Source organism: Panthera uncia (genome assembly GCF_023721935.1).
Source record: "Panthera uncia isolate 11264 chromosome C1 unlocalized genomic scaffold, Puncia_PCG_1.0 HiC_scaffold_3, whole genome shotgun sequence".
NCBI lineage: Eukaryota > Metazoa > Chordata > Mammalia > Carnivora > Felidae > Panthera > Panthera uncia.
In genome coordinates, this window is record NW_026057584.1 from 109,132,806 (window position 1) to 109,160,416 (window position 27,611).

General features: G+C 56.1%; 1 protein-coding gene across 1 annotated transcript in view; it reads right to left on the reverse strand.

Annotated features, from left to right (window-relative positions):
• The window catches only part of HS6ST1 (heparan sulfate 6-O-sulfotransferase 1), a 46,301-nt gene extending 18,703 nt beyond the window's left edge, over positions 1 to 27,598 (reverse strand). The window contains exon 1 of the mRNA XM_049615808.1: positions 27,033 to 27,598. Within this exon, the coding sequence (XP_049471765.1) occupies positions 27,033 to 27,559 (527 nt within the window). The 5' untranslated portion in view covers positions 27,560 to 27,598. The remainder of the gene's footprint in view (positions 1 to 27,032) is intronic.
• Positions 27,599 to 27,611: the final 13 nt, after the last annotated feature.

Below are 27,611 nucleotides of genomic sequence, written 5' to 3' on the forward strand. Positions count from 1 at the left end.
TGGGCCCAAGGAGGAAGAGGTGAGGGCCCGTGAGTGAGGCGGGAAGTGGTGTCAGGCCCTGCTAGGGTGTGCAGCATGCGTGTCAGGAACGCCCGCTCCTGCCGTTTGCCAGGCAATAGCAGCTTCTGGGTCTGTGCGCCAAGATACACCCTACAGCCAAGACAGAGCACGGAAGGCCCACGCAGCACGCTGCAGCTCAGTGGACACTGTCCCTGCCAGGCTGCAGACAGCTCAGGGCTTAACCCGAGCTCAGGGCACACGGCTTGATACCTGTGCCCAGCAACTCCATGCCAACTGGACACACAGCCTTTTTGGGGACTCTGCAATGACACAGAAGCAGAAGCATGTGCCAGCTGAGGAGAAGCACCACTTCAGGGCTCGTGTCATGATTTGACGCCATTCTGGAGAAACATGAAGATGGGACAGAAATATAACAGGCCAAACGCAAACAGGGCTTGTCCCAGGGCCTGGAGCTCTCGGTAGCTTTGTCTTCTGTTTTTAATTTTTCTCATATTCTTCCAATTCTATACAACCAGGCATGTGTCACAAAACAAACAAGACACAAAGATTAAAAGCCCTTTAGGTACCTGATCTAATAGGATTTTCTCACAGGAGGGGCAGAGTCAGAAGCCTGGCAGGCTCTGGGCTTCCCAGGAGCCACTAGGATGTCTCTGAAACCATGAGGCCACCAGCTGTCTGCTTTTCTGGGGGTCAGGAGGGCCGGAGCTGGTCTGAGGACCACTGGGACTCCCTTTAGGCTCCACCCGCTGACCCCACAGCTGGTGTCCAGTCCCACGGAGCCTCTCAACAGACAGGAGGGGGCTGATCCCCCCTCTTTCATGCGCACACATCACCTGAACAAGCACACAGCATGCTGGGGAAGGATGGCTTTACGTGCTCTCTGAACGTAAACTATTTTTCCCCAGACAGAAAATCAGAGTGTCAATGGCACACTCTAGACAGAACCATCTGATGCCCAAATTAACTGCAGTGTCCCACTTTCTGCCACCCTGTGGTCCCTGCTGACCCAGCTCTGCTCTCCCAGGTAGGGCGGCTACCTCTGGCTGATGTGCTGGGAGAGCCGCCACCTCAGCAGCAACCCCTGGTCCTGGGGACTGGGGACACCGACGGATCTAGAACCAAGAGACCCTCCACCAAGTGCTTCAGTGGGGGTGGGAGGAGAGAGGTTGATGCTTGCTGTAAGGAGCAGGGCCTAGCAGGCACTCACTCACTCTATTCTTATGACTTCTGGGGTGGGCACCACTATTCAATTCCCTCTGGCAGATGGGTAAACTGAGGTTCAGGAGAGCTTCCTTAGCCAAAGTCTCCCAGCTACCAGGGGCATCCACCCTGCTGAGCAACCCCAGACGCAGGGTGTCTGAGAGGAGCTGGGCAGGGTGCTCACAGGTACAATGGGTGGTCTTTCAACTTGTCATGGGCTCTGCCACTTAGCAGCTGCGTGGCCCTGATAGGACCCAAGGAATGCCTCTACTGTGTTTTCTCACTGCACAATATGGATACCATGCCTTCTAGAGCTCACAGCACAGTGCCTCACACAGGGACGCCCATGCCAGGGCCCTCGAACCCAGCCATGAGGGAAGGAGAGAAAGGCTCTAGAGAACAAACGGACAGATGAACTCACCTGCTCTCGCCAACCGTGGGTGGGGGCACCAGGGGGACATGCAAGAGACAGAGAGAGAAAGAGAAGCCATCAGCCAGATATAAAAGGCATAAGTAGCCCTATCACCTTAACAACAACAACAAAATCAAAGAGGTAGTTAAAAATCCTCCCACAAGTGGTCAAATGTTGAGAAGTGTCTGCAGCTTATTTTCAAATCATTCTCCTGAAAAGAAGAATGAACACACACACACACACACACCTATACGTATACACCCAAGTACCTGCATACACAGATATGCACAGGTACGCAGCGCAGGGGAGCACGTGTGCCCAGATGGCAAAAACAGTAACAATCTGTGTGTCTGGGTGTAAGGTCTAAGGCTTTACTACTCTGTAGGCTCCACATTTTTCAAAATAAAAAGGTGGGGAGAACTCTTACAAAGAAAATGCCAGGCTATCTCTACCAAATTTTTAAAGAACGGAGTATCCAACTATATGCAAATACTTTTAGACAACAGGAAAGAAGGACACCCCACCCCGATCCATTCTAAGAAGCCAACATAACCCTAGTACCAAAGTCAAACACATGAAAAGACAAGAAAAGTACAGCCCCTTTCATTCACAGTACAGATGTAAAAAACCCACACAAAAATCTTACCAAATCCTATCCAGCAGAACACACAGAGGATCCCACACTATGACCAAGTCGGGTTACCCCAGCCAGGTACCCCATGTATGCAAGGATGGTTTAATATGAGAAAATTGCTTTAAAATTTTTTTTTAATGTTCATTTATTTCTGAGAGAGACAGAGAGAGAGAGAAAGAGCATGAATTGGGGAGGGACAGAAAGGGAGACACAGAATCTGAAGCAGGCTCCAGGCTCTGAGCTGTCAGCACAGAGCCCAACGTGGGGCTTGAACTCACAAGCCGTGAGATCATGACCCGAGCTGAAGTCGGATGCTTAACCGACTGAGCCACCCAGGTGCCTCTAATGTGAGAAAATTTGTAAACAAGATTCATCGTATCCATAGGTCACAGACCTTGGCAGATGTGTAAGAAACAAAATTTGCTAGAATGTGAGGGTGATCTGGCTGTGACATCTGTCACCCCATTGATTGCCAGGGTTGATTCGGCTGATCTGGCTGGCTAGGTGGGTGTCCCCTTCCTCCCTCACTGCTCCATGTGCATCCCTCCCGAAGCTGCGCGTTCAGTCGAAGAGGACGACCTCCCCTGATGGAGGAGGACCGTTCATCAGTCAAGGGTATACGAGTAGCTGCGCTCCCCTGCTAGAACCTCCAAACAAGCTCTCAAGAAACAAAATTTGCTAAAATTAAACACCTGTTTCTTATAAAAACTCTCAGTAAAGTAGCAATAGAAAAGAATTTTCTCTCTTTTTTAATGTTTATTTTTATTTTTGAGACAGCCAGAGCAAGCAAGCAGGGCAGAGAGAGAGGGAGACACAGAATCTGAAGAAGGCTCCATCCAGGCTCTGAGCTGTCAGCACAGAGCCCAACACAGGGCTTGAACCCACAAACTGTGAGATCATAACCTGAGCTGAAGTCGGATGCATAACTGACTGAGCCAGCCAGGTGCCCCTAGAAGAGAATTATCTTAACCTGATAAAGTATCCTAAGTAAACTAGAAGCAACATGGTCCTCAAAGGAAGAGTCAGATGTATTCCCTTGAAGATGTCCACATCCCACCCTGCAACTCTCCATTCACTGGGGAAGCAGGGCAGGGGGTGTTCTCACCTCACACAATAAAATGACAAGATGGACCTGTCTGTCGACCTCATCTTTGCTACACACCCACGTGCAGGCACCGGTCTGGGGGCTTCACCTTCAGAACCCCAGCTGGTGGACATAGCTACTTCCCACATCCAGTGCCCTTGTCCTGAGTCCCAGAGTGTCTGACAGTAAAAGATCTGGGCTGCTCTCAGAGCTCTGCAGGTTCTGGAGGTTTGGGGTAGCCACACCACTGGAAGAGTGGCACGAGGCAGCAGCCTCATCAGTTGGCATCCTCCCTGCTCCCAGCCTCCTGGGGGCCAGGTCTCAGGCTGGGAGGGCCCCAGGCACCAGGTGAGCTCAGCAGATGCGTCAGCCAGAGCACCTGCTTCCGAGTGAGCTTAGCAGGCCAGCCTTGGGCCCCGAGGGGGAACCCCTGGCTGCATGGCCTGGGGTCTCTGGAGGCTGACACCCTTCCTGGACAAGGTGGATTGAGAGGACCCACATGTAGGCAAGATGTGGGGTCAGGGCCTCTCCAAGCCTCAGTTTCCCTGTTTCCCTTCTCTATCTGTGGTAGATGTGGGTGTGCTCAGGAAACAGGCGGCAAGCAGGATCCTGAGAAAGGCCTCTGGACAGACCTGGAGGAAAACCATCCCCGAAAGGACATGTGCTAACAGCTCTGGCACAGGGCCCTGAGCATGGACAGAGGCCCTGGGCCCTGCTCACAATTTTATCTGATTTAGCAAGGGGCCCACAGGCTCATCTCCTTGAAAATGGTTCTTAGTCTGTCCAACTCCCTCACTGCTCAGGGTCCTTCAAATGCACACTCCTCCTATCCACCTGGGTAAGCCTCTGCCAAGCTCCTGGATCCCAGGACAGCTTCAAGGAGAGAGGGTCTAGCCCTGAGATGGCCCCTGCATGCCTGACGGAGGGACCAGAGCTTCCTGGGGTAGAGGAAGCCAGCGGGGGGAGGAGACTGGGCGAAGAGAGCAGGGACAGGGCCACACCAACCCTGAGCCCTCTCACTAGCACTGGAACCAGCCTGGGTGAAAGGGGAGGGATAGGGGACCCGAGAGGGACTGTTCCCAGGGGCCTGCCCACCCTTCTGTGAAATCCAAGCCCAGCAGGACACTGGCTAGGACAGGCTCCTGGCCTGGTGTCTGAGGCAGCCTGGCAGCCCGCAGAGCAGGGTCACCCATACCATGTGCAGACAAGGAAGCAGTGGGCCCTGGCCCATACCAACCTAGACACAGACACAGACACAAACCTTGAACCAGAAGGGAAAGTATGTTCTGTGTCCAGGAGCTCAGAGACCTTGCTTCCTCAAGCAGCAACAGAGGGCGTCCATCAGCAAGGCTTTCTGGAGCATGTGATGCGGGGTGACAGAGGAGGATGCTGGAGGGTCCAGGGTGGGGGAGATGCCTGCAGGAAGTGGAAGCGGTAGCACGGCAGGGCGAGAGTTCTGGCTGCGGGCACCAGGTCTGGGCTGTCTTGAGCAGGATGGGGCTAGCAGGTGGCTAGGGACACTGATACAGAAGGAGCAGCATCTGAAGACTTGCAGCCCTCTGAGGGCTGAAGGCCAGGGAATGTGGTGCAAGGAGAAGGGCCAGTGACTCAATGGGCACATGTGGGGGATGGGCTCAGGGGGCAGATGGGGTGCTGTCAGCTGACGGGCTCCAGCTGGAAAAGATGGCTTGACTCGCACAGGAGGGTGCCTGAGATGCAGGAGATTCTGAAACAGGCAGTGAAAGGGAGGCAACTTCCCTGTGGGGCTGTGGCCGGGCTTCGGCCTCTCACCAGCGCTCCTCCTCCCTGGTAATGACAGGCCCCTAGTACCCACAGGGTGCCCACCCTGCCTTCCCACTGCTGGCAGCAGTTAGAACTGGGGGGGGGACCTCCCTCCTTGGCTCAGAGACAGGATGTATGCCAGCATGTGGGAGCCGGGGAAGGAGGGCCACAGCCTGAACCTAGCGAGCAGGATAGTGTAGGGTGGGCCCTGACCACAGAAAGTCACATACCCCAGGGTGTCCACAGGCAAGACCAAGGGGCTTCAGCACAGGGTCGCCATGTACTAGAGGGCAGGCCCCAATAGCCCCCTCCCCACAGCCACACCCTCCCACCAAAGTTCCTGTCTGGATATGTCTGTCTCTCCAAGCTTTAGAGTGGGCAGAGCTCATGGCCAAGGCCTGTCTGTAGAGTTCCCAGTAGGCCTGGCCAGCTCGGAGCCCAGCTGGGTCCAGGGAGAGCCATCTACGGCCACTGACTCTGTGCAGCTGAATGCAGGCCCTCTCAACGCCTCTGGGGGGCTGCAGGGGGTCCCAGGAGTTATCTGAAGACACATGTTCCTTTCACAAACAAGGTTTCAGCCTGGGCCATAGGTACCTACTCAGCCCTGCATCACCACCTTGGAACACGTCAGGATGCAACCATCGGGTGTGGCCAATGATTTCCCTCTGCATGCCAGCCCCCAGGGGAAGGGGCTCCTTAGGGATCTGAGCCCAGGCTGGTCTCCCTCCCCTGGGCACATCCTTCCTGTCTAGCCCTGTGTTCTCCACATCTGCCCCCCCCCACCCCTCCCATGCCTGTCCTTCCCAACTGCATTCCCTCTCCTGTTGCAAATGAGCCTTAGTGGTCACCCTAGGTGCTCGCCCCAGCCCATATCTTGGGTCCTTTATGTGGCTGCAGGCCCCTCCATTGGGCAAGGCGACCCCTCCATTGGGTTCTGTCTCCATGGGCCCTGGAGGAGCTGCCGCCCTGCTCAACCCCTCTCTGAGTTCTCCTCTCTGTCCCTGTCACACCTGGCCTCCTGTCAAAGAGCACAGTTTGTCCAAGTCCTGTTTCAGAGAACCTCCTTTCCTCTTAGACCTTCCTGCCCTGGCCCACCTCTCAGCCATGGGTGTATCACACTACACGGTGTTTCTTCCTCTCCTGGTCTGTCTCTCACTGTCTCCGGGGCCAGACTGGGGCCTGGACAGAGTGACTCAGACAAAAGCCGAGGCTTTGAATCTTGGAATTAAACTGACAAAAGAGCATTTGTTTGCTCCATAAAACCAAGAGAGAAAGCAGGCAGTGGTGGCTACCTCGGTGGCCATCACACACCTATCGGACCATCTCCTTGCACAGAGTCAGGGAGGTCAGGAGGGCAGCTTCTGGATTTCCCAGAAACCACAGCTCCTCCCCCTCCTCTCTGCTGAAGGAGCAGCGGCAGCGGCCCTAAGGGACCTGGAGGTGGGTTCTCTGCTTGCTGAGGTCACAGCTTCAGGGTTTGTGGGTCTGGGCATGTATGGCACCCAGGGGACCCAGGAGAGGAAGGCCTGGAGATATGTGGAATTAGTCAGTGCATGCTGGAGGGCCCACACCTTTTGTACTCCACGGCTGGTCCTGCCTGGGGCTCTGGGGTGAGGGTCCACAAGGAGGGGTGGCCTCACCAAGCCCCAGGGGGACTCAAAAGTGGGCACACACACACATACATACTTCCAAAACTTCTTACAAGGGGGAAATAAAAATGTGGTCCAAATAGTTGGAAGGTTAGCCAAAGTACAGTGGCCTCCACCCCTCCAGGTGCACCAGGGCCCTTCCTGCCAGCTGAGAAGGTCCCCTCTGTGCACCCAGGGCCTCATCTGCTGAGCAATGGCCTCGGAGCAAAGGCCCCTGCACTGTCCCCAAGCTGACACCAACCTCTGTGGGAATCAGGAAACACAGGAATGTGAAGGCAGCAGGCCGGCAAGCGGCGCCAGCTGGGTCATAAAAACTCTGCCTGTCGTCCGGAACCCCCACATCCAGGAGAGAAGCACTGAGTCCATTATAGCCCAAGACCTCCAGAGTCATAAATGACCCCGTGCAGGCATCCCTCATAAATTCTGGGTCTCTGAGGCTGTGAGAACTCGGCATGCACCCCCAGCCTCCTACAGCATGGCCTGCACAGGGCCTATGGGGACAGACAGGAAGAGAGGACATGAGCCCATTTGTATGTGCAGCCTCAGGCCACTGGTAAAAGAAGGTACCTTATATACCTGAGCACAGACATGGCTGCTTCAGGGCTGCCCATGGGGGCTGAGGAATTAATGATCAACCCTCTGAGGCAGGAAGTTACACAGAGGTGACTGCTACATGAGCAGGGGTCTGCAGCCATGATGAGGCCCAGCGAGTCCCACCGTGGGCCTCAGACCATAGGATGGCCATGCTGAGCCAGGCAGAAGCTCAACTGGTCATGTTGGACTTCTCAGGTGGGAAGCGGGGGGGGGGGGGCTGGACCAGGGGGGGGGGTTCTCATTGAGACCACTGTAGGGATAAGCCAATTGTGACAGGGCCACTCCTCAGCTCAGCCCTATAGCCAGTGGGCCCAAGCTCCATGCCTCTCATGGGTGGGAACCTGCCCAGTCCCTCTGCTTGACACCGGTCCCAAACTCTACTAAGTGCTGTCCGGCACCTCTGCCTTCCCAGCCTCTGGGTCCAGAGTCTGAGTCTGGCTTTGTCAGATTCCTCCCGAGACCCCAAGTCCGGAGTCTCTGCAGTAGGAACTCCCACCTCGGTATGGCCGCACTGAGATCTGACTGTCCTCCCCTAGGTCGTGACAAGTCACTAACCAGAAAACGAGAAATGCTGCTGGAAAAAATGGACCCCTGATGCATTCCTGGTGGGCAGGTAAAACAGTCAGTAGATCCTCAAAGAATTAGACATCAAATTACCATATAACCCAGAGAGTCCACTTCTGGGTATACACCCAAAAGAACTGGAAGCAGAGGCTTGAACAGATACTGTGCACCAATGTTCGTAGCAGCATTATTCACGACAAGAGAGGAAACAACCTGAGTGTCTATCCATGGTGAACAGGTAAGTGAAATGTGGTATATGCATACACCTGCACATGGTTCAGCCTTAAAAAGGGATGAAGTAGTGACACGCTCCAACATGGATAAATCTTGAAGATGTTATGCTAAGTGAAAGAAGCCAGCCACAAAAAGACAAATACTGTAGACTCCGCTTACGTGAGGTATATAGAATCATCAAATTCACAGAAACAGACAGTAGATGGTGGCTGCCAGGGGCTGGGGACAACAGGGGGGCAGTGTTTCATGGGTAGAGTTTCAGGTGGGAAGAGAGAGAGGATCTGGAGATGCATGGGGTGGGGAATGGCTGCACAGCAATGTGACTGTGCTTAAAGCCACTGCACTTTTTTTTTTCTTATTGACTGTTTATCTTATTTTTTTTTTTTAATTTGTTTCCATATTAAATTCTTTTTTTTTTTTTAATTTTTTTTTTTTCTCAACGTTTTTTATTTATTTTTGGGACAGAGAGAGAGCATGAACGGGGGAGGGGCAGAGAGAGAGGGAGACACAGAATCGGAAACAGGCTCCAGGCTCCGAGCCATCAGCCCAGAGCCTGACGCGGGGCTCGAACTCACGGACCGCGAGATCGTGACCTGGCTGAAGTCGGACGCTTAACCGACTGCGCCACCCAGGCGCCCCTATCTTATTTTTTTAATATGAAATTTATTGTCAAATTGGTTTCCACACAACACTCAGTGCTCATCCCAACAGGTGCCCTCCTCAATGCCCATCACTCACTTTCCCCTCCCTCCCACTCCCCCATCAACCCTCAGTTTGTTCTCAGTCTTTAAGAGTCTCTTACGGTTTGGCTCCCTCCCTCTCTTTTTTTCTCCTTCCCCTCTCCCATGGTCTTCTGTCAAGTTTCTCAGGATCTACATAAGAGTGAAAACATATGGTATCTGTCTTTCTCTGTACGACTTATTTCAATTAGCATTAACACTCTCCAGTTCCAACCACATTGCTACAAAAGGCCAGATTTCATTCTTTCTTATTGCCACGTAGTATTCCATTGTGTATATAAACCACAATTTCTTTATCCATTTATCAGTTGATGGACATTTAGGCTCTTACCATAATTTGAAAGCCACTGCACTTTTAAAAAATGGTAAGAATGGTAAACTTTATGTTATGACCACAATAAAAAAAAAAAAGGCTCTCCTTTTCCATATCTCCATATGATGGGATATCTGCAGCCAGCCCCAGGCCAGGCAAGTCTTCAGGAGCAAAACCATGGCAGGCTTCTAAGGACACAGCCACCCCCAGGGGCCCTCAGTGACTGCATAACAAGGGGAGCCCACCCACTTAAGCCTATCCCCAGCGTGAGTGTGTGTGTGGGGTCCATCCTCGGCTCTCTTGGGGAATGACAGGACCAAAGGAAAGATACAGAGCACCAGGCTTGGCCTTGGATGGGCCAGAAATGCAGGCATACCGGGCTCAGGACTCCAGTGTGAGCTGAGAACTCCGTGTCTGTTCTTCAGCTGGACAAAGCAGAGGCTCAGTAAGCACCCCTCCCCCACTGTGGCACAGGGAGCACACAGCCTCTTCTTCAGCCCCTGTGCCACACCTCATACCACATGTGATACTGGTGATGCTACCTCCACTGCTGAGGAGCTCTCAACAGCCCACCCAACCCTGAGGTGGTGCTCTGCTCCCCCGTCCTATGAACAAGTGAACAGGCTCCAAGAGGCTCTGGTCTGGCCCTCAGCTGCAGGACCACCAGTAGGAACTAGGCCTCTGCTCCAGCTCACAACAAACTGCAAGAAGTCAATACCAACCACAAGAACTGTGAATTCAATCTTATCCCAAACTTGTGATCTTAAGGTAAACGCAATGGATAGCCCTCTCATCCAGGACCCTTCCCCTGGGCTCCAGGCACTCCCGCAGGCTGCATCGTCCACCCCTAGCTCCATTTGGCAGAGGAAGAAACTGAGGCACAGAAAGGTCACACTCTGGTGAGGAGCACAGTGGGGCTTAAGCTGCGCTCTCTGGAGGTCACAACCTACGCTGTGCCAGGTGTTCAGCAATGGGTGAAGACCCATACGTGAATCATAGTGGCCCAGCCTGTCTTGAGGGGCTCCAGCTGTCAGTGGGACAGAGCCAACAGGGTGGGGGCTGTGGTGGAAAGAAGCTCAGGGCCTCTCATCCACTCTCAGCCCTGCAAATGCTGTCCATCTGCCAGGCAGAGAAACGAAGTCTATGACAGCAAGAACACCAGCCCCCAATAGGCAGAAGGCTGCACCCCATTTTGGGGCTGGGGTCTTACTGGTCCCTTCCTTCCCACACAGAACGAATGTCAGGTTACTTTTTTGAGGCCCAGGCTGGGGCCCCAGTATGGGTGATCTATGCTTGCTCTGTCGACCTGGCTCCCTCCTTCTGCACAATGGGGGATTTCTCCATGGCCCCCAGACTTCAACCCTGAATGTCTGCACAGAACCACAGGCACACGTGGCACACGCTGAGGGCAAGGCTGGAGTAGGCAAGATGGTACAGTTAGGCTCCTGGGCCGGGAAGCTGCGACCTTGGTCCCCAATCCACCTCAGCAGCCCCCCAAGTCCCTCAGGTCCTTGGGCTGATGCTGGGGTCTATCAGGTGGAGAATGCTGCTCAGGGCACAGCCCACAGCCCTGCTGGAACCTGGCAGGGATGGGGCTCACTGGAGCAGATGGGGGGCTCCACCCTCCTCAAACCGACCTCACGGTAGGGCCCTCTCATCACCGTGGGCCATGCCCAGGAGATGTGGCATCCTGGATATGCCTGCCCCCCGACCCTGTACCTCTGGTCTACCTGGGGAGTGGCGTGGGGGGTGATGGGTGTGTCTACCTGGGGTGGGCTGTTGGTATGGGGGTCATCGGTGTGCCTACCAAGGGTCTGGTGGCATGGAGTCTATTGGGGGGCAGCAGACATATGTGTACCTGGAGGCTGGTGGTGTGGGGTGTGTCTGGGGCTTCTGGCCCAGCAGCTGAGCAGCTCCTGTGTCTGGAGGTCTGCAGCCCCTGTCCCAGACCTGTCCCTTGACACTCCCTATCCCCTTGCTACCACGAGGAAAGGAGAGGCAGCTGGGCCTCCAGGCCCAACTGTCTGGCTGCCTGTTTGTATTAATCTCTTCAAGCAGGCCTGAAAAACACCTGGGGGAGGGGGAAGGAAAGGGGGAGGGGTGGGTCACCTCGAGTGACAGGCTGATTCAGGTGGACAGGGGATGCTCCATGATCTACAGTCACCTAAGCCCTCAGTCAGGCAGCCACACACATGCTCCCAGACCCCCTGGGTGCCAGATGCTCCCATGGTTACTCCATGAGGCCACCCCAGGGATGAGCCCCAGGCAGCCGCTACAGCACCAGCTTCAGCCCGCCAAAGCTGCACAGTCCCTTACCCTGTCCTGGGGCCCTCGCCTGTGGGAGAGTGACCACTGTGTCTCAGGTGTGGTGAGGACAGCGGTGATGGCAGAGAGCACTCAAGGTACCCTGCTTGGCACGCCTGCCTAAGGAGCAAGGACGGCTGTTGCTGCCATTAGCCAGGGCCCCTTCTCCTGGGAAGGCTGGTGACTGAGGAGTCTGCTCTTTAACCCCCGACAGACCCTCCTGCAAAGCCTGGCCCCCCCACCCCTGTTTGGGTGGGGGACCTGAGGGGCCACCTGGCTGGCTCCAGGCTGCCCCTACCGCCGCTCTGCAATGACAGCAAATCTTCCTTGAAAACACACTTCCTTAATGTCCTGGCCTGTTCTAAGGTGATGGGGATGGAGGGGTGCCTGGCCATGGGGTGGAAAATTGCTTAGCTCTGAAGGGGGCTAAGCAGGAAGGAATTTCAAATGGAAGGAAACGTCCCAAAGTGCCCACTGCTTGTAAGGAAAAAAGGAATTCTTGTTCCAGGATGTTTCTGAGTCACTGCTGGCTCCATAGCTCGAGCTGTGCTCCCAGCTACTGCTGGGAGTGCATGTGAGTGTGGCTATGTAAGAGTGTGGGTACCTCGTGCAGCCCGTGGTCAGCCCCGGGAGCCCTCCAGCCTCTCTCCCTCCTGGGGAGGGGGTCCAGTATCCCCAAGGCCCACATGAATCCAGCCCCAGCCTGAGGATGCTGCTCTGTGAGGCGGAAGATGGCCAGTGGTTGGCAGTGACACACAGCACAGATCATAAAAAAGGCCTTCAAACTGGAGAAGGGGTCACGCCATGTGGTCAGCCCTGGGAAGCCATGGCCTGGAGCCCCCCAGCAGCAGTTGCCAGTTACCTCTTACCCTGGGTGACGTGCGCAGCAGGCATGAGGGTGGGAGGGGGCCCGGAGCCCAGTGGAGACACAGTGGCCACCAGACCAGTGGCTGCAAGGTGTGTATACAATCTTTGCATAGGGATGGAGGTGAAAGTGCTTGTCCCAACTTCAGGGACACAAGCGTGCAGGCGTAAGGCCAGTGGGCCTGCCCCCTGGAGCCTGGCCTTCCTGGGATCCCCTGGTACTCATGGAAGCAATGGCTGAATGTTCTCGGGGCTCAGATGGCCTGAAGGGCCTGTTTCTCCACCAGCCCACATGGTTGGTAGCCAATGAGCAGTGCTGCTGGCCTGTGCCTCCCCAGCCAGATCCACTCAGGTCCCAGCTTGGCCTGAGGGCAGGAGAGGGCAGAGAGCCAGGCCTTCCATGGTACCTACTGGGCCTTCTCCCTAGATAAAGTCAAGCCCCACTCAATCAACTAGCATTCCTCCTGAGCCACAAAGCCAATCCTGTCCCTCAGGAACACCTGTCGGCACTGGGAACACGGAAGGCTGCCAGGCCTCCTGACCCGTTGCTGCACACTGCACGGCCACAGAGTGGAGGCTTCCGGCCAGGCCCTGCACGCTCAGCAGGCGCTGCTGCTTCAGAGGGACTCAGAGAGGCACAGCCAGGGGGAGGGTGCCAGGTCCTGGGCCCAGGACTCCCTGGCCAGATCCCAAACTACAGTGTGTACTGCTGTTCCAGGAAAAACCCTGAAAATAAAGACTTAAAACGTGGCTTCCAGGCCGAGCACAAACTTTTCCATAGCCTTGAGCTTCCTCTTTGCCACACGTGAGATGGACCAGGTGAGCTGTGGGTGACATGTGACCCTGCCCAGGAGGCTGGGTGCGTCCCATGGCTGTCTGCCCTCAGCAAGGGGGCAGAACTGGGGCCTACCCTGACCACTGCCACCTCTGAGGACTGGCTCTAGAACGACAGCTGCCATGCAGCTATAGCCTGGGGTGTGGGGAGGGCCCAGATGGGGCTTCAAGGAAAGTCATCTGGGCTCTCAAGGCCTCTGCTCTCCCATCTGTAATGGGACAGCTGAGCCACCTCATAGTGACCTGGGACAGTGCCTACACCTAGGCCCACTGGTCCCTGAAGGCCAGTGGCACGTTCCCAGCACAGCGAATGGGGGTCCAGGGTGCACCCAGACCAAAGCCAGAGCCAGATGTGTATGAAGGGCCCCCAACTTGATATCACCTGGAGAAGACTTGCATCTGGCCTGGCAGATGGACAGGAGAAACACCACCCCAGGGGTCAAGGCCCTCATAGTGCCCCTGTTATGAACTCAAGGGAGCCGACAGTACCACCCGTGGGACCTGCCAGCTGCCGAGACTCCTGGGCACTCCCACCTCTGGGCTGCCTGTCAGACACAGCTGGGCAGCCTTGGCACAGAAAGGAGGGGACCACGATCTGATGTTGGTGCCCCTCTCAAGACTCCATGGAATGAAGGCTCAGTAAAAATTTGCAAAGCAAGTTAAAATGAGTCACAAGGCTCTATACACAAAGTCCATGCTGGTCAAGGCTGGGGTTTCCTATGATCTCAGCAAGGGTGAGGCCCCTACGCCAGCTGGCTGAGTGGCCCAAGCAGGGATGGGAGCTGAAGCAGGCTGGGGAAGGCCACATGTAGCTGCAGGCCATCATCCCAGGCTCTCTGGCAACCCACTGACCCCTCTAGGGAGGCTTTCCTGTGGAAATCACCTGTAACAGTTCATATGATGTTCTGAATGGATAGGGGCGTTAATCTGCAGAAGGCCAGCTGAGCCGAGGTACAATGTTACCCCCAAATCTGCCACTGCATTTATGCACACTGTGAGGACCAGAGTCAACCTTGTGTGCAGCCCTGGGACCATGTCAGGCTGCCTCTGGCCTGGCAGCCAAATGGACACAGTGGCCAGAGACAGCAGGGCTCAGGCTGGGAGAGCATGCAGGGTTGGGGGGGGGCAGAGAGAGGGATTACAGGGGCCTGCTCAACCTTGCTGTGCCAAACAAGTCTCACGTGGGGTTCTTTGGTCTGTGGGGAGCCCCTGCCAAATGCAGAACTGCTCTGGGACTCAGACAGGGCCTCATAGAAAGTGCCCCCCCCCCCCCCCAGATGTGGTGGCATGTGAGGGAGCCCAGGGCCCTGGCTGCTGGTCTCTGCTTCTGGAGTCTTCTGTGCATCTGATGAGCAAATCAAGCGCTCCACGAGGCGAGAGGGCCCATGCTGTGGAATGAGCCAGAAGGACGCATCAGCCCAGCAGGGCCTCCTAAGCTCTCACATTCTGGGATTCTACTGGCCTGATGGGCATTCTGTGCCTCTGAGGGAAGCCCTGATGCCCATTGGGTCCCCTTTCCCCTCAGTTGCTTGAGGATGGGGATCTGCTCCTGCTGTGAATAGCCCCTCATCAATCCCATCACCCTCCTTTTATCCGCTTGGCTGAAACCTGACCACCTTTTCCTTGGTAAAAATGGTGTTTTCCGGGGAGCCTTTGTGGTTCAGTCGGTTAAGTGTCCGACTCTTAATTTTCTGTTCAGGTCATGATCTCACAAGCCCCACAATGGGCTCTGTGCTGACAGTGCGAGAGCAGCCTGCTTGGGATTCTCTCTCTCTCTCTCTCTGCCCCTCCCTAGCTTGCACTCTCTCTCAAAATGGATAAACTAAAAAAAAAAATGGTGTTTTCTACTGGGCACACTGTCAGCCCAGCTTCAAGGAAAGCAAAGGAACAAACTTCCGCTCACAGGACTGGGCTTCTTGACTGCTTGTGTAGAATGGAGTTAAAGCTGGACTTGGTAGGCCCTGAACTTACACAGGCTCAGACGGTAGGCCAACAAGCAGTCTTCTGTCTGGACTTGTGCCAGTAAAACATACTGCCCAGACCTGCTTGCCTGTCTGCCTGCCATTAGGGAACAGAAGGGGGGGGGGGGCTGTTCCCCTCTTTGGGGGGGGGGGCCCGGGGGGGGGCCGGGGGGGGGGGGGGGAAGGAGGCTGTGGCCAGGGTTTGAGGCAAGACAGGTGAGGCCTTGGCTGTCCAGGCAGGGCAGGAGACACACTCAAGCAGTGGCCCACCTCCACCCCTGCTTTGTGCCTGCCTGGGCAGGGCCTCTCCTCACAGGTGACATCAGAAACCTCCAGACTCCCCTGGGAAATTGTCTGCTGTGCCCTCCCTGTTCCACCTGCCTTCAATCCCCACTATACCATCTTGGACTCCTGGGAAAGCCGATCCTCAGAGCAGGCACTATGCTTCCCCATAGGTAGGGAGCGTGTTGGGCTTGAATCCTGTGCCCAGGTGATGCCTGGCTCTCCCTCCTGGGAGGGGATCATGGGGAGGGGTCAACAGGAAACCCTGTGGCCACAGACCTGCGTGTGAATGCCACCTCTGCCAGGTGTGATCTTGGGTGACAAGTTATTTAGGCTCTCTGAGCCCCAGTTTCCTCATCTGCGAGTGGAGCCCCTGACAGCGAGGCATAAACAAGGGTGGCCTGGCCACGAGCGAGTGTGGAGGTTGCTGCAGTCACTCTGTGCTGTGCCCTCCAGGCTAGGACACCTGCTCATTGCTCTCCCCAGCACAGCGTATGCCCTGTAAGCAGGCTGCACGCGGCACAGCAACTTCCCCTCCCCAAGCCCTGCTCCATTAGCTGCGATCTGGCTGGAGGACTTCCTCCTGCTGCTGGTGCCAAGTTCCCCCCACGGGGACTGTGAACCAGAGAAAATGCCCCCCGCCTACTGCTCCAAGATGATACCCCATCCTGCCTCATGCTGCTGTAACGCAAATGTGAAGCTTGAGTTTGCTGCTCCTCCTTTCCCAAGGACACCGACGCTCCAGAAACGTAAATATTTACACTTAAGGCTTTAAGGCTCATAACTCAGAGGGGAGATGCTCACCCTCTGCCCATGTTTGTTCTTGGGGCCCTAAGAGCCCTGCGGTGGCAGGAGTGAATTCTCAGATGGACGATGATTTATGGGCCACTCCTCCCGGGCCAACTGGGGACGTGGTCCAGAAGCAAATGCTGCACATAAGGGGCTGGGGCCACGTGGGGAACATTCCAAGGCCCCTGAGATGACAAGGGGGGGCGGTGCAGGAAGCTCACCTACAGAGGAGAACCATGTAGAGGTAGCTCTGGTGTGTGGCTACAGCAGATGGGACTAGGCACCAGGCTGGAGGCAGTGATGTCTGGCTCCTCGGCCAGGCTGCGGGGTGACACAGGTACACCTCACCCCGGGAAAGCCCTGCCTAGATTTCCATCGTGGGAAGGAGGCTCCCATGATTTCAGAGCAGGGGGCGCCAGGCTCTGTTTTTGACTGCAGGATCCTTTTTCCAATCCAACCTCACAGGAACCAACAAACCAGGATCAATGGGTGTGAGACGCCAGGCAGGAAGACTGACTACTTGTTTGGCCTTCTGGGCTGGGCTCCCACCACCACTGGCGAGGTGCTGCTGAGGGCTTCCAAGGAAGGCCCTGGGGGTATTCCTGCTACAGGAAGGATGGCTGGTTAGCCGGCCATCTGTCTATCTACTCAGTCTTCTGGGCTTCTGGCTGAGCTCCAACCACAAGCGGCCCCAGAGGGGTTTAGAGGTCACAAGGTACACTCCCTCCTTCCCCTGCAAGTGCACTTGGTGCCACTGGCTGCAGAACAGAGGCCCACCTGGCCCGCACCTGTGCATCAGTAAACCAAATGCCCAGGACCACAGGCAGTGTGGAAGGACAGTTAGAAGGAGAGGTCTGGCCAACACACCATGCACAGGGCTTCAAACTAGGATACACTAAGAAGACAAAGCATCCCTCAGGGCAGAAAACAGCCTGGGGACACAAATAGGTAGATGGCAGGGAGGAAACCTGCCACATAACAGAATACCCATCTCACCAGTCACGGGTACATGTACTAGGACCACAGCGGTCCAGCTCACAGCTGCTGGCCTGGCAAAGACGACTGTGTCTTACAGGCCCCATGGTGGGGAACCTCAGGCATGGTGCTGGGGGTCTGAGGAGCCAGTCTGGAGAGCAGCAGTCATCTCTAAGAGGGCTGAGGGCGGACCACCTGCCCTCTAGCCCACTCCTAGGGACATGTGAGGAAGGGTGGCCAGGCCTGGCCACTGCCACCTGGCCTGTGAGACGCTACTCCTGTCTGCAACAAAGCACGGGAGAAAAAGAGATGTGTCTAGACAAACTTGATGTTAAATCCAGCAGTCGATGAATTCAATATGCATGTCATGGACCAACGTGGATAAATCTCAACAACAAGGATGAGATTTCTTCAGAAATCAAGTAGAAAGCAAGTTGCAGAAGGTCAAGTACAGTCTGATGCGGGTTCTGGAAAGTGCGTCAACAGCCCTACGTGCTGTTCAAGGGATACATATCTGCAGTGAAAGTATTAGCAAGCGTGCTGAAAAGCATGAAATGCAGACGGTGGTGATGGGGGTGGGTGGCAGCCAGGAGCCACAGCAGGGCTCCCTTGGGGCCCCTGTGTTCAACTCTTAGCCTGCAGTGAGGACAGGGGTGCCGGTGACACAGATCACAGCCACCACCAAATCAAAACATGAGCCTGCCACATCATACCCGTCAACGCCTGTGGGTCAGCAGCACAGCCCAGGTGCAGGACAGATGGGGGTCCAGTGAGGGGGAAGAACTACCACATCCCTTGGATTCTCCAGGAGGCAGGTAGGCCTCTCTGTGCTTGGCCACAGTCCCCCCCACCCCCATTCCTGCCCTTGTCACTGAGCAAGCAGCTCCAGGCTGCGTGTCGAGGGTTCTCAGAGGAAGAGTCAGGTGAGCTGCTGCTGACACAAGCCGCAGACAGCAGGGCCAGCCTGCACTGTTCCCACAGGCCATGATTACAGTGACACTTGTGTCCGGGCTGTGGAACGGGGGCGGGGGCTTTCTGGACATCCAGGGAGCAAGCTCGGCAAAGCCCTTGATGGGAAGGAACAGGGTGGTCCCCAATGCCACAGCCCGGGGTGAGCAGGGGACCCTCATGGCTGAGGCACAGCACATCTCAGGTTGTCACATCAGAAGGCCAGTGATACTTGGTGGCTGTCCCAGATACTGGGACCCTAGCTACCTAGACCACAGATGCTGTAAGGAAGCCCCCTGCCAGCCCTCAAGCTGACCCAGACAGGAGCCGAAAACCTAGCTGGTCCTGAAGGACCCTTCCCTAACCCCAGAGAGAGGGGATGCACAGTAGCCTCTTATAAAAAAAATCTCCAGCACCAGGCACAGTTCCAAGTACCCACCTCTGAGGCAGGTACTGTCACTATGCCCATTTTACAGAAGAGGGAACCGAGGCACAGAGGTCACACAGCCTGTGAGTGGCAGAACTGGGATTTGACCCAGCTGGTCTGGCTCTAAGCCTGAGCCCCCACCCTTGTTCTGCTGTCCACCCTGGCAGCCTGCTGTTACTGCTCTCCCATCTGCTTTGAGCTGTTTCCTCCCAGCTGGCTTCTTTGCTGTTGGGCTGCCTGTGGACAGCCTCCATCCTTATGTGCCATGGTGGGTGGTGAGAAGCTTCCGGAGCTGGCTATCTGCTGGGGTCTGGCTCGTCCACGGCCTCTTGCCATGCCCAGGCAGGCAAGGAAAACGAGGCTCAGAGAGTTCTGGGTGTATGCAGGTTCCAGACTGGTGTCACTCGAGAGGTCAGGTGTCCAAGTGTCCACCCTGGCTCATCAGTCTCCAGAGACACCTGGGTCCCCAGCTCCTGCCTAGCCATTGACCTCCTCTGACTCCACAGCTTTATAAACAATTAGCCCCAGAGTTTTAATCTCTCGAGTTACTATCTTTCCAGACAATTATTGATTTGCTGCGATGCCTGCCCCTCCCCCCGTGTGGGTCTTTTAACGTTGCCCGTGTAAACACGTGGAGGCAGCTGTGCTGCTCACATGTGGCCCTCACAGAAAGGCTGGATGCACGGCTGTCGGGGGCTGCCTCTCCCCAGAGCCCCACCACCACGGCACTGCCACCATAGCCAGCCTCATGCTGTGCTGTGGCAAGCCACTGACACTCCACTTTATAGACGAGGAACTGGGCCCCACTCCTGGGCCATGAGGCCTGTGTCCCACCTGGGATCACAGAATCTAAGGGGTTAGAGTGACCACAGCTCCAACAAGACACGAACACAATCTGGGGCTGGATGAACAGTGTGGCCACAGGAGGTCACGGATGACAAGTCCCTGGTTCTTCTACAGAACCAAACAACAAACTCCATACCCCTGTTTTTGAGATGCAGAAACAATCTCACAGAGATGTTTTGCTGTGCCCACGAGACCCACTGGCTCAGACCCAAGGTGAGAGAGGCTGCCCAGGGGACTCCTCTCTCCTCTTCCGGTTCTCTCCGGAGGCCCCTGGCTGCTTCCTGGGCTGCATGAAAGGAATCCAAGAGCGTGTCCCCACATGTGCCCGTCCTCCCCCGCGGCCTCAGAGACCCATCTACATAGAGAGGGCCCATAAGGTCCTGCAGTGGCCATGTGGAACTCGGTGTATCAGTCCCCACAGGTGGCCCTGGTGAACTGAGGCTGCAGCCCCAGCGTGGCTGGCTAAGTGAATGAATGGACCAACAGCCTGTGTGGGGGTGAGGCCTCTGAGCGGTCTGGCCACTCGGGAGGGAGCCTCAAGAGTGGTGGAAAGCAGTCAACACTGCAGGGAAGGGCTGCTGGCTGGCCGGAGCCTGGCCAGAGAAAGCTTGTAGCCGTGGGACAGAAAGGCCGCCTGGCTGACTTCTGTTCCCTCATCAAAGCAAACAGGCCCTAGGCCCAGGCTGGGGCAGGACGTGTGTGTGTGTGTGGTCATCAGCGGCTGGACAGCCCATGCCCACCGCCCGCCTGCCCGACACAGACGTCCTCTAACGTCTGCCCAGGTCCCGCAGCCTGGGATTAGCACAGTAACTCTCTGGTGGATGGGTATGTGCATGCCACACTTCCAGAATAGCAAGCCCTGCCAGCTAGCGACTTGGAACACAGCCACACCAGGGAGGGGGCATTTTACCTAGGGAGGAACAGAGAAATGAGACCACAAGTCCCATAGGCAGTAAGTGAGGCCTACATCCAGGGGCAGACTGGACCCTAACGCCTGGGCCCCTGTCTGTCTTTCTGTAGCTGGGACAGCATCTCACCCCTGGCAACCCAAACAGAGAGCAAAAGCTTAATAGGAAGAGAAGGAGCCAATGGAGTTCCGGAAGAGGCAAGAACGAGAGTATGGAGAGATAACTTTCCTGCAAACACATCTCCTCAGCTGTGAGTGCTGGCAAGTGAGGCCGACGTGCCGACCTCAAGGAAGAGGAGAGCAGGGCTGCCAATGAGAAGTGTCCACGTGGTTATTGGTAATTGCTGAGGAGAAGTACTCAGAAACCATCTTCTTGGGAGGGAGCCTGAGCGTCCTTCCCGCTTCCCATCCTCTCCAAAGACCAGCTGAACTGAATCCTGGCCGGAATCACACCACCTCTCCAGCAGGCCCAGGTGGCGGGCTGCTGGCTGTGGGCCCTCACGACCACCTGGGAACAACCTGCAACGGGCACTGGGTGGGGGTGGGGGCGGGCCCACTGGCCGGGCTGCACTGGGTGCCCCCCCGAATGCTGCCAGCAGCGCCAGCATCGGCTCTCCCTTGCTGGAGCCAAGAGGATGCGGCCTGATTCTTGTCTTGCTGCTACTCTGGTGAAGGCCACCAGATGTTTTCCAGTAAACTAACGACACAGGTCTGCCTGTGAAATTGCCTGTGTCTGCTCTGGGTCTCGGGAGCCGCACGTGCTGAACCTGGCTGGTCTGACTGAACTGCTGGCTATTGTTCTCACCCAAAGACAGTCTTCCCGCCTGGGGGTGGGGTGGAGCGGGACACACAGGCTTCGGAACAGACATCTCAGCATCAGCTCCTGGCTCTGCAGGCTGAGGGACTCTGCAAGTTCCCCAACTTTCTTGGGCCTTGACTTCCTTACGTGGAAAACTGGGACAATCATCAGACACCTGCATTATTGGGGTGGTGGGCCGCATAAGATGACCCATTCCAAGAAGCCACCCAGTGCTTGGGGGACAAGAGCTAGCCTATCTGCACCCTTCCCTCTCTGGACTCTGGCTTCCTTGGATTTGGGTCCCCAGAGCCCACCACGCCTTTCCTTCAGACCCCAGATGTCAGAGCTGCACCTGGCTCTCCCAGCAGGGGCTGAAGCCAACAGCTGTGGCCAGATGAGCAGGTGTTTGGGGAGACTGGACATGACCCCTCCCCAGCCCCCAAGAGTGCATGCACCAAGCAGGGCCTTTAGATAAAAACCACAGATAGACACATTTTGCTGGTTTAAAAAAGTAAACTCTTTTCACACCCACAACGATATCCAATACCAACCAAGGTGCTGCTCAAGCGGGCACTCAAATACCACATGCGGCAACATGGTAAGGGCAGACTTTCCGAAAAGTAACCTAATGTTTATGCTGAGAGCATTTAAACCTGCAGATCATTCAACTCAGAAATTCCACTCCTAGGAATTTACAAAGGAAATCAGAGCTACGCAAAACATTTGCACACAACGACACCCACTACAGCATTACTTATAGGAGCCAGAGACAGGAAATCTGCACATTTAATGACAGAGCAGGACTAACAACACACCCGGCGGGGGTGGGGGGGGGGGTCACCTGCAGCTACTAAAATAGTAAATTTTTAATAACAAAGAACAACATTTATAGAAAATTTATATTATGGTTTCAATTACAGTGTAAAAAAAAAAGATGTGCATGAGGAATATAGTGAGTTTACTTCTCTCTTTTATGTTTTCCTCTCAATTATCACACAGTCATTACAACAACAACAAAACCATGAGATGTGAAAGAAAAAGACTCCAGGTCCTTTAAGGATGACAAAACCAAGCCCCCCAACCCCCCTGACCTGATCACCTGCTACTCCTCAAGATCAGCAGCAAACCTCTCAGACCTCCAACGGAAAAAGAAAGAAAAAGACAAGGAGCCTCACAGGCCCCAGGGGCAGGAGCTGGGCCACTGTCCCCAGGGCTCTCTGACCCAGGAGCGACAGTCCCCACAGCAGAGCAGGCCCCGCCACAGTACAGTGGGCCAGCCCACTCTACACAGCCCCAGGTTTGACAAGTAAGGTGCCTAAAAGGACAGGAAGCCCTGGTCTTGCAACTCTCAGGTGCTTTAAAGAAAACACGAGTTACACAGAGAATTCTACAAACTGAAGAACCATTTAAAATAATCGTCAGTAAGCTATTTAAAAATTTGCCTTCTCGTGCATTTGCCTAAAAAGTTTTGTTTTGAATATGAATGAAAATCTAATTCTGAACATCTTTTCTTTTTTAATGTTTATTAATTTATTTTGAGAGAGAGAAAGATGGAGAGAGGGCGAGCGCAGGGGCGCATCCGTGCAGGAGAGGGGCAGGGAGGGAGGGAGGGAGAGAATCCTAAGCAGGCTCCATGCTGTCGGCAGAGTCCAATGTGGGGCTCAAACTCACGAACTGTGAGATCATGACCATTAGCTGAGATCAAGAGTAAATCAAAAGTTGACACTTGACTGACTGAACCACCTGGGCACCCCCTAATTCTGAACGACTTGACCTCAGATTCCCTTCGTCTCCAGGCAAGGCCTCCGCAGGTGATTCAGGCCATGATGACAGTCTATCCAGGTCCCCTAGGGGGCTAGGCCCTATAAATGGGTCCTAGTCATGGGCTCTGGTTAACATCTGTCCTGCTGTAGGCAAATGTGGGTTTTGTCCCTTGATCGCACGTAAGAAAGTAACTGTGAAGGCAAGTTGGGTGTGGAGTGCCACAGAAAGAAGTGTCACAGAAACGCCCAATCTTAAGTCTGACCAAGCTGGCTGGGCCCACTGAGGGCCCCTGAAGCCCTGTGGGACTGGCACTGTACTCAAGGCTGACTTGAACCTGATTCACTAAAGGACTCATGGAAGGGCACAGCTCCTGGAGAGGGTGCAGGACCAGGAAGAGAACATTCTAGTTGGTACCAACACGTGGGCAGTACCCACTCGTCATCTGGCCAGTGCCAATGTGCTGTGGACATGCCAGCATAGCAGATGAAGGACAGCCAGTGGCATCTAAGGCAGCAGGGTGCTGGCAGCGAAGCCTTCCTGGAGGAAGGGACAGCAGAGCTGAGACTGAAGGGAGGAGGACCCAGCAGCAGTGGGCAGAGAGCACAGCATGCTGGGGCACAAGGTAGCAAAGGCTGAGCTGACAGCAGATTTCTGGAACACAGACAGGAATTCAGGAGAGTGGAGGGTGGGTGACCAGGGCGAAGAGGACACAGGCTACCAATGCTGCTTCTACATGGCAACATTACAGATTGCAGGGAGCCCACCAGGGGCTCCTGGGGTGGGGGTGGGGGACTGCTGCACAGAGGGCCTGGCTGAGCCAGGGAGGCGGCCTGGAAGTCATACTCGGGACCCAAATGCCCAAGGGGGCTCCAAATGAAGCCTCCACAATTTCAGGAACATTTCTGGGGCAATCCAGGCAAGGCTCTGACTGTCCCCTTCAGGCACATGGGGAGAGGTAGGAGAGACATTCTGGCTCTTAGGAGCACTTCTGCGAGTCTCTGAAGCAACACAGGAGCATGGGGTGCTGAGACTCTAATCCAAGTGGCCCCTGGCAGCAGTTGAATACCTGTCTGTTGCGCTGCTCCAAGGTTAGTGCTTCCTGGAGTGGGGCGGGGGGGGGGGGGGGGGGGGGGGGGGGGGGGGGACTTTCAAGCACATTGGCTGATGCTAGCAGGTCAGGTGTGGCAGCCCCCTCAGTGGACACAGGACATAAGAGGGACCTACAGACACTTGGCTCATATGCCTTTTCCTCTTTTAACTCAGGAAGCACTAACCACTGTTAGAAATTGAAAACTGTATTCCGGGAAGGTGTGTTTCCTCACCTTGAAGTCTGTCACCTCAACACCTGCCCAGCTTAGAACCCCCGAGGCTGACGCCGTGTGATGGGGCAGTTCTGGAGCCGTAGAAACCCCCACTTCCCTGAGCCACAAGGCCTGCCTCTTCTAGGCCCCCAAATACTGCAGACACTAGCACCAGGAGCTGCAAGAGGCTTGGCGGAGTTTCTAGAAGCACACCTCATGGCAGGGAGGCATTCATCCAAGCCCTGCAACATGCTTGGCCCTGGAACCCAGGGAGGAAGGAAGGGTCCTCACCCTAGGCCCAGACACCCAGGGACCTGTCAGGGCAGCTCTTGGAGGCCCCCCCCGCCCAGGTAACCAGCCATGTGGTCACTCCAGCACCCTCAGGGCCATGGGGAAGGCAAGCTGTAGCCTGCTGGAAGGAGGGTGAGGGTGAAATCTGGAGCTCCCGAAACCAGAGATCCCACAGAATCTGGGCACTGACGAATTCATCCAGAGAGGTGCTGGGCCGGGGGTCGGGGGATAGATGGGAGAACTGCATGCTGACCTGAGAAGTACCTTGGTCCAGCTCCAGATGAGGGGAACACTCAGCAAGTGAACCTCAGTTGGATGGGCTTGTAAATGCACAAAGCCAAGATTACCCTGGCCTCTCAGGGAAGCTCATTAAAAAAGCAATCTACCTAGCGCCTGGAACAGAAATGAAGGAGGGGAGAGCGCACAGAAGACGATGCTCTGTCACCTGCCTCACACCACAGCCCACTCCAGAGCGGACAGCAGAGGGAGGCCTCCTGCGAACCCCGGAAACCCCTCCTCCACCGGGCCAGCATGCTGCTGAGCTCAGCAACTTCTAGGCAGAGGGGCTGGCAGCCCACCACAGCAAGAGGCATCGGCTGACTAGGCACGGCTTTTTCTATTCTTGCTCAGACACCCACCCTGAGTGGGGCGGTGCTGGGCCTCCCTCGTGCAGCACCTGGGGGGGTCCCATCTGCTCCACTTGGTCCCCCCACTCTTGTCTGGAAGGGTGGCTGGGCCTCCTGCTCTGGTGGACAGACTCCAGAGAAGGGAGGTCAGGGGCCCTTCATCCTGGTGACCTGAAGGGAAACAGCCTCAGGAGACAGGCTGCAGGAAGGGCATCCGGTTGTACAAACTGGATTCAGGCCTCTAGGCAGCCCCCAGAACAGGTTCTGCACACTGTCCCCTCTGGGGTTCGCCCAAGCTAATTCCCTCTAGCAGACAGGATGGTGCCCACCCCCATCCTCACTCCTGCAGAAAAGGAGGAGGCCTATGTGGCTTGGTCAGTGCCTAGTTCTTAGAGCCTACAGCCCTGGTGTGTCAACCCCAGAACTGGCTCAGTCTAGTACAGAGTGGCTGGATCACACCAGGAAAGCACACCAAGTGCTGTACAGGAAGCAAGGATTTAAGGGGTTTGGAATGGTAGATTTGTAACCACTGGGGCCTTAAGAGACCTGGAACATCACCTCTCAGGTTCTGAGCTGCTAGGAGCAGGGGGTGGGGCAGCCAAGGCAAAGTAAGATGACCTGTGCCCTCAGCTCTAGGGCCTTCATTTCCTCACAGTCCAGGAAAGACCACATGAAAAGGACTGAAGAACTGAATAGGAGAGCAATGCCATGGACCACGTTCAGCTCTGGACTCGCGAGATACCCAACCTTTATCCTTCAAACACACCAGGGACCCTGCACCCTCCTGACCCAAAAGTATGCCAACAAACATGATTTACAGAGGTCACAGAAGCTATCCTACCCCCAGCCTGTCTGTAAGTGCAGTCCTGAGGCAAATATGGAAGATAAACAAAAGGCAGGCAACAAGACCTCACTCCCGGCCTTCCCCAGCCCTGACATCTTGGGGAAAAGGCCCCTAGGGCACCAATATGAGCTGGAGGAAGAGAAGTCAAATTTTAAGCGCTGGAAACCCAGCCTGGCCTCCAGGGTTGTGGCTACAGTGTACTCAGCAGGAAAGCTGTCCCCCAGAGGTGAGCCCTGTGCCTCTAACCTCCACAGAAACGGGGGGCTCCCAAGCAAAGTATGTGGCTGTACAGGTCCCCCTGACCAACTCAGCTCCCCTAACCTAGCTGTTCCCTTGCACTCCTCTTTCGGAGGGAGCTGCCAACTGGTTCTGGCCCAACTGTGAGCACAGGCAGCACTGCCTCCTCCCCGCCCCCAGCCCCAGGTCACACTCAGGCCTTTGTTCTACCTGCACACACGGGCAGGCAGAGCCAACCCCCTTCCCTGGCAGCTCCTCCCCAGCCCTCTCAAGGCAGGTTGGGGAGCTGGGGGGCTCACGGGTGCAGGTGGAAAAGCACTTCACTTCTCTCACTTCTGCTTTGGGTATGCAAGCGGCCATGGTAAGCGAACACTGCAGGTGAGCTACACACCAAGGAACCCACTTTCCCACCCGACCCACGCAAGGCCAGCCTGGACCCGCTGCTGGGGAGAGCCAGATTATACACTGGCCCGCAGTGCAAGGCAAGTGATATCCCCAGGGCAGTGGCCAGTGACCCGAGGGAAACCGAGGCTCTGCGCAGCCGGCGGGGCGGGAGCGGTGGAGGAAAAAAGTAGAGAGGCGACGCGGAGAAGGTGAGAATAGAGGGCAGGGTGACTACGGGCCGGGCCGCAGAGGACCAATTGGGAGCCTTGGGCTCCCAGCAGGTCGGGAGGGGGTCCACAAGCGGCCTGCGGGGAGGACGGGGGGGGGGGGCGGCGAGGTCAGTGCGGGCCCAGGACAACCCGGCGGGGGCATGGCCCGGGGCTGCAGCCGCAAGCTGGGACCCGGCCGCTCGGGGCGCTCACCTGGGCGTGCGCAGCGCGGCGGGGTCGCGACGGTCCAGCACGCCGGGCACACAGTTGGTGAGCTCGGTCCAGTCGGCGTGCAGCCCGCAGCTCCAGCCCGTAGAGAAGCGAGAGAAGAGCCAGGTCTCGCGGCGGTTGGGCCGGTAGCAGGTGCACTTCTTCTGGCCGGGCCGGCAGTCGCAGGGCACCTCAAGGCGCACGTTCTGCACGAGGTGGCGGCCGAAGGTGGTGCCACCGGTCTTCTGGATATGCAGGAAGACGATCACGTCGTCGCCCTTCATGTCGAAGCGCAGCGAGCGCTCCAGCTCGCGCACCGGGAAGTAGTACTTCTTCTCGTAGTGCGGATCGGGCGTGGGGAAGAGGTCCAGGTCGTCGGGCGGCGCGCGGCCGCCGGGCGCGCCCAGGCTCAGACCCGGGCCCGCGTACTGGTACAGGATGAGCATGAAGCACGCTGAGCCCGCCACCACCAGCACGAACTTGCTGGCGCGCTCAACCATGGTCCTGCCGCCGGCGCGCCGCCGCCGCATGTGTCACCATCGCCGGCGGCCCGGGCGCGGGGCGCGGGGCGCGGGGCCTGGG